Source organism: Gopherus evgoodei, chromosome 1 (genome assembly GCF_007399415.2).
Source record: "Gopherus evgoodei ecotype Sinaloan lineage chromosome 1, rGopEvg1_v1.p, whole genome shotgun sequence".
Classification (NCBI taxonomy): domain Eukaryota; kingdom Metazoa; phylum Chordata; order Testudines; family Testudinidae; genus Gopherus; species Gopherus evgoodei.
Window position 1 is genome coordinate 211,067,461 of NC_044322.1, and position 15,243 is coordinate 211,082,703.

A 15,243-nucleotide genomic window follows, 5' to 3' on the forward strand; every position below is an offset into this window, starting at 1 on the left:
TTTGCGCAGGAATGCTGCCATGACTGCCATGCACTTGGAGAACACACGAGGTGCTGCTGACAGGCCAAAATGGGGGACAATAAATTGATAATGGCTGTTGTTCACCACAAACCTGAGGTATTTTCTGTGAGGTGGAATTATCGCTATGTGGAAATATGCATCCTTCAAGCCAAGGGCGGCATACCAGTCCCCTGGATCCAGTGAAGGGATAATGGAGGCCAAAGAGACATGCAGAACCTGAGTTTTTTGACTAATTTGTTGAGTTCCTGCAGGCCCAGGATGGGCTTGAGGCCACCCTTGGCTTTCGGTATTAGGAAATACCTTGCTCCTGAGGAATCTCTTCCACTGCCCCTACCGAGAGGCTCAAGTGCACTTCCCAAATAAGAAGTTGCTTGTGAGAGGGGTCCCTGAAGAGGGATGGGGAAGGTGAGTGGAAGGGTGGGAGGGCAGAGATTTGGATAGAATATCCCCTCTCTATCATGCGGAGCATGCAGTGGTCCGAGGTGATACAGGACCATGCAGAGTAGAAAAGGGACAGTCGGGACAAACAGCTAAGTAAGGTTGGATCCAGTTCCAGTACTAGCAGCAAAGAATCCTGTGACACCTTATAGACTAATAGACGTTTCGGAGCATGAGCTTTCGTGGGTGAATACCCACTTTGTCAGATGCATGTCAGTTGCATGCAGTTCCAGTACTGGAGCACTGTCCTGGACCGCACCCTCAAAAAGCTGGTCTGGGGCTAGGCAGTGGCTTAGGCTGGCCCAGGCCCTGCCTGAGGAGGGGTTCTGCCTCCTTCTACCACTCCTATTCCTCCTACGAGGAGTGTCCTGGCAGTTTTGAGGTTGGTAAAACCTAGAGGGAGGCTGTGGCTGGAAATGCCTATGTTGAGTGGCTGGTATATGGAGCCCCAAAGATCTGAGGGTGGCCCTTGAGTCTTTCAGATTCTGGACTCTCTTATCTGTCTTATAAAGAGGGCTGAACCCTCGAAGCAGAGGTCCTGGATTGTTTGCTGGACCTCATGGGGCAGACCAGAGACCTTCAACCAGGAGCCCCTACTCATTACAACTCCCATGGCCATTGTACGTGCAGCTGTATCTGCTGCGTCCAATGCCACCTGTAGGGATGCTCGGGAGACTAGTCTGCCCTCCTCCACCGATGTTGAGAACTCTGCGCGAGAGTCCTGTGGCAGTAGCTCCACAAACTTGGCCATTGCAGCGCAGGTGTTGTGTGTGTATCTGCTCCTGATGGCCTGTCGGTTCGCAATGCGGAACTGTAGTCCCCCAGTGGAATAGAGCTTCCTGCCAAAAAGGTCAAGTTTTTTGCTTCCCTATTCTTAGGGGTGGGGTCCTGGTAGCCCTGGCACTCTTGTTGATTGGCTGCATCAACCACCAGGGAGTCAGGGTGGGTGGGTGTATACATGTTCATATCCCCCTCATTCCTTTTGGCTGTAGGGGCCAGAGATACAGAGGTCTGCCATAGGGTTTTCATTGTCTCTGTAATCATCCTTATTAAAGGCAAGGTGATACGAGAGGGACCGGAGGGTGCGAGGATGTTGATAACTGGGTCGGATTCCTCCACCACCTCCTCTGCCTTTATGCCCAGGTTCTGGGCAACACAATGTAACAGCTGTTGGAGGCCCTGTTATCCTCCAGAGCTGGGGCCGTCAACATTCCCACCACAGCTTAATCTGGGGAGGATGAGGAGGAGAGGCCTGGCAGCGGGCCCTGTTTACTCCTTTCAGCGCCCCGTGGGTCTTGCGGAACGTGGTATTGTTGAGCCCCTAGGTCTGAAGTGTGCAGTGCTGGGGCTGCTGGGGGAAGAAATATCAGTGCCGAGGCAGGTGATGGTAAAGTTGTTGATTTTGGTGGTGCTGATATTGTCAATGCTAGTGGCACTGAGGCTGCAGCTGTCAACGGTGCTGCCGATGGGAGGGTCGGTGCCAAACATGCAGGGGACAACAGCGGTGTTGGCAGTGCCTCTGTTGGTGGTGCTGCTGCGGATGGTGCTGGCGATTCCTGCGGGGAGACGAAGGACACCGAGGACACCAACGCTGACCTGGACCTTGAGCCCTGAATCTGTTCTTGGCTCTGGTGATATGCATAGGGTGTCCAAAAGGGCCACTGTGTCGAAGGTTGCCACTGTGGAGGCCACGGTGCTGTGTAGGGCTGGTGGTTGCAGTGGGATCTGGACCTCCTGCTCTTGGTCCTGGTCCTATCTGAGCAATAGGACTCCGCTGCTGCCTCCAAGGTCTCTGAGTAGGACCACCATGGAGGAGCGGTACTGTGTGCCATCACAGAGCAGTGCAGAGAGGTCAGGGACTGGTGCAGATCCCCCACATGGGTGGGCCAGGCCGGGCCAGGGAGAGGGGGATCGGTGCACCATGATCGCTGGTTTGCCCCTTGATTGAAAGTGGGGTTGCACGGTCACCGGCAACTTGTCTCTTCTCTGCGGGGAGGATGGCGCCGTGAGGCATTTAAGGTCTGCCTCAAATGCCTCTGGCGTTGAGGGGAGCTGGAGCCGATCACCTTGGCGGTCTGGGAACTGTTGAGAGTTCGGACTCAACTGTACCCCAGATGGGGCAGGAGTCAACGAGACCCTGGAGGGTGGGAGAGACAAGGTGGCCTGACTCGAAATGTGCTTTGATGCTGCAGGCCCCTTGCTCTTTATTGGGGGAGACCGACCCCTATCCAGCCTTTTCTTCTTCTGTGGCACTGGGGACAGAACGGACAGAAGAGGGTTTCTTATGGGCGGAGCCATGAGTCCTTAGGGTCCTTCCTCAGCACCGGCTTGTGCACTGTTGGGGCCGGAGCACTGCTAACTGATGAGGAAGTGCTCAGGGTGTGTTCTGCTGACCCCGGATCGGATTGCAATCGGAGCGCCTCTTCTATTAGCAGGATTTTGAGTCTTTAAGGGTTCTAGGGCAAAATCTCATGCAGATCCTGCACTTGTCCTTCTGGTGGCTCTCCTCCTCGAGGCACCATAGATGAGAAGAGTGTGGGTCATTCTTTGGCATAAACTTGCCACAGTCCCCACAGAGTTTGAACCTTGGGAACCAAGGCATACCACAGAACCGGGGAAAACATTGTTTGGGGGGAACCACCAAGAAATCACAAAAACTACAACAACTAACTATGACTAAAAACTAACAAACTATTTAAAACTATGAAAGACTGAAGTGGACACTGCCAAAAGTGCTTGGAATGCAAGAGTGACAGTTGTTCCAGCTAGCCGTCTCTGGCGGTAAGAAGGAACTGAGGGGGTGGCAGGTTGGCAGGGCCCTATATTGGGTGCCATGAAGGTGCAACGTGTAAAGTGCTTTGAACCTTGTAGGAAAGCAGTTATGGTCTGTAAGTGCAAATAATGAACACTTATTTTTATTGCTGAGAAAGTTAGAGTGATTGTGATGACTGTAGAGGGAGTTCAGAAATCCTAAACCTGATTCTACTTTGGTCTTATAACAAAAATAAGGAACAAAGGAAACATTATAATTTTGTTTTATTTGGCAGTTATATCCAACTTCCTCCCCACAAAAAATACAAAACCAAGTAAAATAGGTGCACTAATGAAACCTACAGAATACTGATACATTTCGCACACACACACAAGGGAAACAGAGAGAGAATGGGTTAATTTATGTTGGCTTTTGTAAAAAATGCCTCTCTTGCCCCTTGCAGACTCTACAGCGAATATCCCAGAGAACTGTTTTTGGAGCTCAGCATTTTCCTGACTCTCCTGCTAGATCACACCCTAGGAATTAGAGATAGAAAAGCCTGTTGTGTGATATGGTCTTTTACCACTCAGCCTGGGTAGGACTGTTTCTTATATAACATACTGGGGTCACACCCTTCGACTTGAGAGATGTTCATGCATCATTTGGGTACAATAGCCCTTGAACCCAGCGAAGTTTTCAACATGTTACATCTTAAATGATATTCTTCATAGGGGAAACAAAGGAAATGAAAACGTTCTGTAGGAGGCAGCCCTGTCTCTACAGAGGGCAATTAACTATACCACAGTTGTCCTGCCTTGATCTGTGGCAGTGAAATCTCACATGCCCAGACTTTGCCTCACCAAGGATCACTGTTGTGACTTGTCAAGGGGCACCACATATTTTGCATAAACCAGAGGAGATTGTGGCTACTGTTTCATTAGGGTCACGCGGTTGAATCACACAGCATGCAATGCTCCACGTTGACCTGAGCAGCCTAACTGCATTGCCTGCTGGGAGCTGTAGTCTCCACAGCCTACACACCTACAGTACATTGGAGGAATATCACAGGCCATGTTGTATAAAACTGAAAACTGCATAATGCCTTCAGCTATGGTTTGACGTCCCCCTAACTGCACATACTTGGCTCCTCAGTTGTCCCTTCCTACTTTGGGATCTTATTGGCTGGAAAATAAGCTGTTCTTTCACTGATGAAGATGTTTGCTTTTTAAGGCATGTTGTTGCATTTTCCCTAAGGCACTTTAATGGGGCAAGTGGTCTCAGCTGGAGAAGGTGGTAGGAGAGGAGGTGGGAAGTATGAGCTACTTTCACTATTTCAGACTAAAGCAAAGAATTAAAACAGTGTGCCAGTGACTCCAGACCCAATGTGCTCCATACATCCATTTGTAGAGTAGGTGGGAAGAATAGGGGGCATGTCCATCGGAAACTCCCATCTCACCAATTCCTCTGATACCACTAATGAGGGAGAGGGAACAACAATCATTTCACTCTGAATTCCCCAAGAAGCATTGTTTTTTCCCCTCAAACTGGGTCCCCCCCGAGTTCTAGGGACTAATTCGCCTCTCACCTACTGCAGTGTAAACCTGGTGTAATGCCATTGACATTACTCCTGATTTACACCAACATGAGCACAGAATCAGCATTATGGGCAGATTCTGATCTCCAACTGGTGTAAATATGGAGTAACTGCTCTGAAGTAAGGGGGAGAGATAGCTCAGTGGTTTGAGCACTGGCCTGCTAAACCCAGGGTTATGAGTTCAGCCCTTGAGGGGGCCACTTAGGGATCCAGGGCAAAAATCAGTACTTGGTCCTGCTGGTGAAAGCAGGAAGCTGGACTCAATGACCTTTCAAGGTCCCTTCCAGTTCTAGGAGATTGGTATATCTCCAATTTTTTTTTTTAAGTCAATAGAGATACCTTAGAGTTACACAGGTGTAACTGAGATCAGAGTCTGACCCTGTCTCTCTGAAGTCCACAGTATGGAGACAGTGGCAACATCAAGACCAAGACAACAGTACAAGAGATTAGCTGATAACTGCACCAGAGTTCAAGCTTTCTTCTTTCCCTACACTAACTCACTCTTCCCCTTCTCTGCCTGGAAAGCGCTTTGAATAAAGAGAAGGCTACAGCTCAGCCTTGCTAATCTTGCTTCAAGCAGAACTAACTCTAACTGAGGCCAATGGGACGTTTGCTTGAGTAATCACTAGAGTGCAGGACATGAGGTGATCGTTCAGCTTATTCAAAGGGAGAAGACTGAAGCCAGAATCATCTTGACTCAGCCTAAGCGTAATGACTGGGAATGTGCATCAAGGCATGACTGGAACAGGGAATTGGGCGTGTGTGTGTGTATATATGAAGTAAAGTTGAATATAACAGGAGAACCCATTGGGCTTGAAGGGACAGGGTCGCTGACAAAAGACCATTCCCTCAAAGAGTATCACAGTTGTAACTAGGCCCAGTGCTCAGAGGAAAAAAAAAAGTGGCCAAAAGAAAATGATCCTGAAAGGGAAGCTACGACAGTCAGCTATGGACTGATTGGAACATATAGGCTTGGCAGGCTGCCACAGGGGGATGTGCGCACGTCTTACCCCTGCTCCTTTTCTGAGGTCCCACCCAATTCAGGTGGGACCTCAGAATACAGGCCAAAGACAATCTGGCTGATTTACCCTCAAATTGGACAGAGGGACAGAGATGATCACTCACATTGCAGGCTGCAGCTGATAGATATACACCTCTACCCCGATATAGCACTGTCCTCAGGAGCCAAAAAAATCTTGCCGTGTTATAGGTGAAACTGCATTATATCGAACTTGCTTTGATCCACTGGAGTGCGCAGCCCTGCCCCCCTGGAGCACTGCTTTACCACGTTATATCTGAATTCATGTTATATCGGGTCGCGTTATATCGGGGTAGAAGGACAGTCCCTCTGTCCCTTATTTAGTGTAGCCTGCACTTCCTTCCAGGCATTCATGTGATTTAGGGAGACCTCCTGCGGTAAAACCTGGCAGCACAGGGTGGGATAGTCTGCACACTAGAGAGTCAGAGAGAGAAGCACAGGGTCTGTCTGTGTCCAGCAGCCTCAATAAAGAATCCCCTTTATATTTACTATATCGAATCCTGTCTCCCTCTACTGTGAGGGACACTGCAGCACTAAGCTGAGAGGTGCCCTGAAGCTGTTGTGCTGATCGTACGTGCTGGATACAGGCAAATGCAAACCAGGCACAGGATTTGAAGCACTTTCAATAGCAAAATATCTAAAGCTACTGCCTAAAAATACAAAAGCTCAGTTGCTACCCTAGAAAATAAAGTTGTAAAACAAAAAGGGTGTGAGTGTGATAAGAGAAAATATTGTAATGTAGAATCTTTGTGATGGGACTGGAGAGAGGGGGCCAGGAAGATGTCAAAGGGAATAGTGTGACTTTGGGGCCCACAAGGCATTGTAGGAGTTGCTAGGAGTGGCTGGCTGCAGGCAGGGAGGCGCATGCTGGGCAGCTCACTAGGAACTCCAGGAGTCAAGTAGTCAATTAACACAAGGGGAGATGCCTGAGGTGAGGCCCATGGAAGCTGGAGGGGGAAAGACAGTGCCAGGTGGACAGGGAGGATGGGGAAAGGACAGAAAGGAGAACAGGAGAGAAGGAGGTTGGGGGAAGGCAGAAAGGCACAGGGAAGACAAGAAGATGGTGACCTGAGGCCACATCCCTGGCTGATTGTGCCCCATAGGATGTATGCTCAGCCACAGAACATTCCCTTACATGTTCCTGCTGCCAAAGCGGGTGCATCTTAAACCCTAGAAACTGGAAGATTCCCAGGAGGTTAACCCCCCCCTCCAGCACTTACCTCCCTCTTCCCCAGGTTTTCCTTTTGGCACAGAATTCCCTGCTCATTGCCTTAGTTGGCCCTCTCTCTGGACTGCAGAGAAGATGTCCTCTGTGAGGGATATCCTAGAGGCTGCTGTAATTCCCTCCTGTTCTCACTAGTCTCCAGCAGTGACTTCCCCAACCAGGTGGACTGTGCTCCCCTCCCCTGCTTCCTTTTTTAATAACAAAACAAAAACCTCATTGCTAAACAATGTAAATATCTGTGACTGGGCGACTGTAGAAGACACTTGTGCATATTGAGGTTGGCGCTGAAGGACAGGACAGCGGATCTGGCCTGTTCCCTGGGCTCCTCCAGTGAGGAGGTCCCTTACATCTCTTTGGTGCTCATTCGCTTGGTCTTCTCAGCCGTCTCCTGCAGAGAGAGAGCATTAGATTGAGGCCCTGCGATTCCACATTAGTGCTAGTGAGAGGGGCCAGCAGACTGAAGGCTTCTGTTTCTCCACAGGACGGTACAACACGGGCAGCGGCTGGCCCGGCATTCCACCCTCACCCCTCAAACTACCTCCATCGAATGTGCCTCGCCCCTGCCATGGAGGGACCATCCCAAAGGGAGAAAGGGAGTTCCCCCCTCCCAAAAGCCAGTGTACTCCCCTTCTTTGCCAGGAAATATCTGAGATACAGAGGAAGGAGATCTCTAGCAAGGAGAAATTTCCACACAGATTCTGGACAAAGAGATTCCAGCCTAACCTGATGCTTTTGCAGTTCTTGAACGTATCTGGCCAGCTCCTCCTCAGTCAGCTCCTCCTCGGGTTGCTGCCCCCCTACAGGCACCTTCTGGCTCTTCCCTGAAAACACAAGTGACGTTTAGAGCCATCCCAGATGTTAGGACAGCTCTCAGATGGTGATATGGAGGTGGAAGGCCAGGAGAGAGCCTGGGTAGGTTCAGCCTGTGTCATGCCACAACAGATCTCAGGCTCACTGGGGCTTGCTTTGTCTGGAGAAATGAGAGCTGGTGAGTTCTGACCCCTCCTCCATTGCTGTCAGGAAAGAGGGAGGAGTCTGTCTCCGCCTGAGGTATATGAGGTGTGTATCCATGCAACTCCCCCAAGAGAAAAAGATAAATACATCAGAAATGAACTAGGCTTTGCCCTCCCTGCTTATTATTGAAAAAGAAAGCCAGTCACAACTAAACACCTTCACTGGCTAAACAAATCTTAGGCAGATAGAAATACGCATGATGCACTCCATTTAATTGGCACATCTGCTTATTCAGGACCTCTCTCAGGGAACATACGGAAGCCCAAGGATATTTAATTCCACTTAATGGAGATGCTTTTTGCTCATTTACTGGTATTCAGATCTGCCTGACACTCATGCCACTTTGGTCTGTTTACTCCTCTGACAGCAGCCTTTGGTCCCGCCATAGCTATGACACAGGCAGAAACGGCGAGGATTGTTAGCCCATTGCATGCTACTTGTTTTCTCCCTCCACTTCAATGACCCACGCTCAGTGGCCATGCAGGGTGTCCTACAGTCACCTCTGATGCTAGCACTGGGCAGACAGCAGGTACAGTCTCTCTCCCAGCCACCCAACCCCGTAGGCCTGCCTCATAGCATAAAGGGATCCACAACTTCCTAGATAACAGTATCAGGATTAAAACAGCATCTTCTCTGAATCAGGTATTCCTGTTACTAGGGGCAAAGGGAAACGGTTCACTGGGGTGAATCAATTCAGAGGCCTCTACTGTGTTATCACCAAATGAATTTTTGAAGTAGTTCTGTTAACACTGGTCACTGTTTTACTATCTCCACATCTGTTCATGGTGCTGGCGTGTCTCTCAGTGAGAGCTACTATGCTACCAACACTCTTAAGAGGTAATGTGTTAAGAAACAGAGGTGCTGTTTCCATGCAAAGGCCCTTCATAAGAAGCAGGGAGGCCAAAAGAATGCAGAGCAGCGCCATGAGGGTGGGCTGGCTGTTTATCAAGAGAATAAAGCATTTCCCAAAGTCTTACACAGGGAGACCAACTGGCTTCCAAATGTGCAATGAACTCTGTGAGATGAGTTGATCATCCTAATGTAAGGCGCCCAATTAAGAAACCCACTAGGGCTTCCCCATCTGTAGCACGGCTGTCACAGCTTGAAACTGGTGTGAGGAGACATCCCAAGGGACAAGAGATGGATGATCGGTCAAGTTTCATTATAAAGGATACTTCCCTTCATACAAATAATAATTATTTTTCCTTCTGTAAGAGCTTTTATTTGAAGGCTCTCAAGGCACTTCTCTAACAGTCATGAATTAAGTCTCCTCACCTCCCTCTGGAGTAGGACAGGATAATAATCCCTATTTTACAGAAGATGGGGACACTGAGGCACATAGAGGGAAGTGACTTGCTCAAGGTCTTACAATGACTGCGAGCAAGAGCATTGGCAGGCTAAACCCAGGGTTGTGAGTTCAATCCTTGAGAGGACCATTTAGGGATTTGGGGATTGGTCCTGCTTTGAGCAGGGGGTTGGACTAGATGATCTCTTGAGGTCCCTTCCAACCCTGATATTCTATGATTCTGAAGAGCTGGGAATAGAAGTCACAGGCCCAGAAACCCAGCGCCTTGCAACAACCAGAAGACAAAACTTCCTCTGTAACTTCCTACTTGCCCCAGCCCTTTGCAGGTTGTACCTACCCTCACAGGTCATGGCAGTGCACACCCAGTTCCCACAGGCACAGACGCAGCGGTTGCACTCCACTTGGGTCTCAGCTCCATCCTCATATGTTTCATCTTCAAGGGCACATTCTAGAAGGAGCAAGAACAAGGAGAACTGGCTTTGATGTACAGGGCAGATACAGGCAATTGGATTCTGGGAGTTCTTTGTTTCCTCAAGTCTCCCCAAAGCACTTGTGAGTTAATACAGCAGGGGCCACCACAGCCTCTATTTGTCACTCCCACCCACTCTGGGACCTGAAGCCCCATCTTCTGTCAAAGAGCACCATGGACAGCATTTTCAGGGAGTGCTTGTGGGGTATCTGACTTTCCACTGGAAGGGGCACGAGGGAGTTCACTTTTCTGTTCCACTAGCAGTATCACCATGGCCTGCACTGTATCATCACCACTGAGTTCATTGTATCATCACACTAAGCCTTTGTGTAGGACATGAACCCCGACTCTCCTGGCCTACTGGGGAGCACACTCCCTAGTGAGACAATTAGATCAGCCGCTAAATGATGTTTAACCCTTAGAACGCTGAGCCGTTTCCATGTAAATTGTAAATCTAAATTGGGTTCAGAAGGCTGATGAGCTACAGAAAGATGGCCAGGGAGGGTATCTTGTAACTGAAAGCCAGAGCAAGGCAAGGCTTTTCTCTGGACTAAGACTTGCTCAGTGCCCAGCCGCCTCAATTGTTCAGACATGCACTCTCCTCACGTGACTCATTTCCCCACTGCTGAATCCCTTACTTGATCATCTAAACATACATTCCGCACTGACCTGCCTTTTTGAAACCCACATCCCATACACCTTAATACAAGGGGAGGCTGCAGGGCAGGACTGAGGGGCATTGGCAGGGGTGTGTGGGGAGCCCAGCACCGGAATAGCAGTGGGGCTGCAGGGCAGGACTGAGGTGCATTGGCAGGGCTGTGTGGGCAGCCCAGCACCGGAATAGCAGTGGGGCTGCAGGACAGAAGTGAGATGTATTGGACAAGTTTTAGAGTGCCTGCCTCCTGTGTCTGGCTCTAAGCTCGTCTATTCTCTCCCCCATTTCTGGAGCCTCTGTCTGCCCCTTGTGCAGGGGAAAAGAACATACTTTTCTCTGGTGGGTTGAAGGACGGATTGAGGCACTTGAGGAACTCATTGAAGCTGAGTTTCCAGTCGGCATTCTCATCAGACAGCTCAATGAGGGCATCCACACAGAGTCCCCTGAAAGGAAATAGATACAATGGGCATGGGGTCAGGTTGCTGTCTCTCCTATGGCCCCTGCTCTTCCTGGTGCAGGGATCTGGACAAGTAAGTGCAGGGCAGTAAGTGCTAGAGCTCGGTGCCAGGCCAGCAAAGTGACTGTTGTAATAGAATCTACTACATACAGCAGAGGAGAAACAGGCTCCGATTGCTGCTTTGCTGGGGAGTTATTCTGAACAAGTTAGTAGCAGAAGCAAATCTCCAGCTCAGCCTTATCAATAATATTTTATTGTTAGTTTTACTGCAGAATGGAGGCATCGCTGTGAACTTCTGCCTTCCCCCTGTCCCCCACCAGCAGCCCAGGTAGAGATGGGCCCAGAACGGATTTTTCATTTAGCTGGCAAGTCTGAAAAATCAAAAAAGTGTTTCCTTTTGAGTCAAACTGAAAACACATTTTTTTTCTCAATTTTTAGTGAATAGAAAAGTTGAAAAAATTTCAGGTCAGATTAAATGCTTAATCCTGATGCAATTTCTGTTTTATTTCAGGCATTCTGGAAAGCAAGGAGGACTGGATTTGCAAGATACTGAGGTTGAAGCCAGTAGGATAATACTTCAATCTCCCTGGACATTCAGTAACAGATTTAAAAGTAGCCATCCTTCAACAAAAAAACTTCAAAAACAGACTTCAAAGAGAAACTGCAGAGGTTCAATTCATTTGCAAATTTAACATCATTAATTTGGGCTTGAATAGGGACTGAGAGTGGCTGGCTCACTACAAAAGCAATTTTCCCTCTCTTGGTATTGACACCTCCTCATCAGTTATTGGGAGTGGACCACATCCACACTGACTGAATTGCCCTTGTCAACGCTAGTTCTCCACTTGTAAGGTAACTCCCTTCTCTTCATGTGCCAGTATATCTATGCCTGTATCTGTAATTTTTGCTCCCTGTATCTGAAGAAGTGGGTATTTTACTCACGAAAGCTTATGCCCAAATAAATCTGTTAGTCTTTAAGGTGCCACCCAACTCCTCATTGTTTTTGTGGATACAGACTAACAAGGCTACCCCTCTGATACTTGAGGTTGGTGTGAATTCTCTTGCCATTTTGAGTGTCACTTCCCAATGGTGGTTTGACTAATGATTAGCAGCTAGCTCTCCCTTCACATCTGCTGCCCCTCCTGCTTGCCTCCCTGCCCCAGGTTACCTGAGTAGCTTGTTGGTCTCTTGGTCCACATAGGTGGTGATGTTAATAGCAGTTTCATTCTGTTCCACAAACTTCAGGAACTCATTGGAGTCCAGGCGAGAATCCCCACCATCGAAGCTCTGTAGGGGTGAGAAGATGGACACTAGAGGGCTGAGGCATTGTCCTGTTCCCATTCCTTTCCCTTTTCCACACACACTTGTAAATGGAGCTGGGTGAATGACCGATTCTTTAGCTCAGTGGCAGTGCTAATAAATTGGAAAAACAAAGTTTGGTGTGGGCTGAACCGAATCAGAAATGGGGTCTGCTCTACAGCCCGGATTCCCACATCCCAAGTGAGTGGCCTTCTCACTGGGCTAAAGGTTGGGGGTGGAGTGGGGAGCGAAGGGCAGGAGATGGAAAGGGAGAGAAGGAAAGAAGGGGGAAGTGCCAGCAGCTGCAGCACCATCTCTTCCTCTGGCCATTTTGTCAATGGCTGAAACTATTTAGGTCAAATTTCTGAACAGTTCTGGTCACCCCAAACTGCAATTTTCATCAAATAAACTAGAGGTCCAAAAATTTTCACCCAGCTTTATTTGCTGTGTAGCATTTTGCATCTTCAAACCCTTACTCTTTTATGGGGCAGATATCATTTCCCGCTATTCTGCAGAAAAGGAAACCGAAGCTTATAGATAGGAAGTGACTTATCTATACCACCCAGGGAGTTGGTGTTAGAGCTCAGATGAGAATGCAGGATTCCCACTCCTCTGCACTGGCCACTAGTTCGTGCTGATTCTCATCCACCTCTGGCTGCTTGTTTTATGGCAGCAGCATGATCAGATCATTTCCTCCATTTGTTCCAGGTGGCCCTTAGCCATTCTCTGGCAAGAAATGGACCAATTATGTTTTAGAGGTGCCGGGTTGGTGCAAACTTTCAGATAGGTGTAAAACTAGGGTCTTGACTGTCATGTGCTAATGGCAAAGAATCACAGGAAGAGTCAATTTTCTGCTAACTCTGAGCAAGAGACTTCATTAGAAATAAGGAAACGAGTATTATCCCTCAAGCTGCTCTGTCTGTCTCTGCTTCACTGCAGAGCTTCTGTCTAGAACCATCCTCAGCCCCCATATGCCTGTGTTCCAGCTACAGATTTAAAGAAAAGAACAGGTATTTTCACAGTAGCCATGAAGGCCGCATGTCACTCAAGAGTGGAGTGTTTAGCCACAGTGTCCTAGCTAAATTCCAAGGAGAGTAAATATCTTCATAAATTCCTTCTGCAGTTTCACATAGATGCAGGATTCCTTTTCACTTCCTATCCTAAACTGGTGCATAGTCTTGCAGTGCACTTTTCAGTAGCTGTTGTGTCCCTTCCCAGCTCAGGTGGTTGCAATGCAGAGGTGGGAGAAAAGAATCCTGTTTACTGAATGCTATAAAAGGTGCTGGAGAAATTTTGCTGTGTGGCTGGGTCAAGACATTTCCACTCCTTGTGTCTTAGTCCCCTCTGGTGCCTGAGGCTCCATTCATCAGTTCCTGTAGGTTGCTTTCAGACCCTCGGATGAAAAGTGGTAGGGCAGGGAAAATCATTATCCTCTCTGCAGCCAGTGCATAACTGTCCTGCTAATGTGTCTCTAGCTCCTTGGGCTCTGAACACCCCATGTCCCACAACATTGTTTACAAGGAGGGCCACAGTTTCCACAGAATCAGGTTCAGTGAAGTCTGCTTTGTCCAGCACTGCATGTCCCTCTGCTGCCCTGAGGTCCCTGTACGAGATCAAGAGGCCTAATAGCACTTGACACAAATCCCTTTGAACGTAGAGGCTTTGGTGGCTCATGTCCCATACTTGAGTCACATTAATGCATCTCACAAGACAGAGTCTCATAAGGGAAATGGCTTAGCCACCTAACTGCTGACCACTGTTCAAAAAGAAGAGGAAACTAGTTTCCTCCTATAGTCCCTGCTATTGAATTGAACAAAAATGGGTTGCAGTATCCACAGTGGATGAATAGGTGGTGCTGCAGGTCAGGATTAAGGTGCATTGGCCAAGCTGTTTGGGGAACCCAATACCGGGATAGCAGGGGGCGGGGAGGAAGAACAACTGCAGGGCAGGAGTGAGGGGCATTGGCAGAGCTGTGTGGGGAGCCCAGGGCTGGAATAGCCTGGGGGGGGGGAAGAGGGCTGCAGGGCAGGAGTGAGGGGCATTGGCCAATACTGGGTGAGGTTCCCATGGGTACAGTAGAATTCCTACATGTCAGGATTGAGATGCATTTTCTATCCTATCTCCTAGAACTGGAAGGGACCTTGAAAGATCATCGAGTCCAGCCCCCTGCCTTCACTAGCAGGACCAAGTACTGATTTTTGCCCCAGACCCCTAAGTGGCCCCCTCAAGGATTGAACTCACAACCCTGGGTTTAGCAGGCATTTGTCAAGCTATGGAGGAATATTTGCACAATCTCCACCACCATTTATTATGTCTAACTAATATCAGCCTTGTTAGTCCCCAGTTCTCACACAGACTGAATTTCATCCCAAAATACTGTAAAGCCCCTGGGGAATGGACATTCCTGGTGGATGCCATTAAATGCCCAGGATAAACTGGGAGGGGAAGGTGTTAGCTTTTGCTTTTGTGCGGAGAAAGGCTATGGCTTTGTCACGGGAGTATTCCCCAGCCTGAGGCTGGAATCAGCAGACAAAGGAAAGGGGGAACAGTGAGATGCTCAATCAAGCCAGCAGGGGCTGGTTTGTCTCTGTGCTGCAGACACAGTTTTCATTAGGCTCATAGCAGGGGGCGTGCTCCTCAAAGTGCTGACATCAGCGGAGAGAGCACATGGCTGGCTCTGGATAATACATCACAGCCTGTGGCACAGGGTGGCCCTTTTAGGAAGGAGCTGGGGACAGTGTTTGTGGGGGGGAGGGATTGCGTAGCTCTACTCTGCAGGTCACCCCATCATTTGGGGTGATGGCAGGTGCCCATGGGTAAGCCTGAGGCAGTGAATCACTAGAGGGCTCCCATAAAAGGCACCAGTGTTAATAGCTATAAAGGCTGAGAGCTTGGCTGGCTTCTCAGGTCCCATTGCTACGGCAAATTTCAGAGCTAACTCCTGTCAGGTGCCATTAATCTCTCACTGTCAACA

At 48.9% G+C, this 15,243-nt stretch overlaps 1 protein-coding gene across 1 annotated transcript in view; it reads right to left on the reverse strand.

The window, feature by feature from the left end:
- Positions 1–6,066: 6,066 nt before the first annotated feature.
- FSTL1 (follistatin like 1) overlaps positions 6,067–15,243 on the reverse strand; it is a 76,969-nt gene continuing 67,792 nt past the window's right edge. Inside the window, exons 7-11 of the mRNA XM_030534244.1 lie at positions 12,139–12,257; positions 10,844–10,956; positions 9,727–9,837; positions 7,793–7,890; positions 6,067–7,457 (exon numbers count right to left, since the gene is read on the reverse strand). Coding sequence (XP_030390104.1) covers positions 7,413–7,457; positions 7,793–7,890; positions 9,727–9,837; positions 10,844–10,956; positions 12,139–12,257 — 486 coding nt within the window. The 3' untranslated portion in view covers positions 6,067–7,412. The remainder of the gene's footprint in view (positions 7,458–7,792; positions 7,891–9,726; positions 9,838–10,843; positions 10,957–12,138; positions 12,258–15,243) is intronic.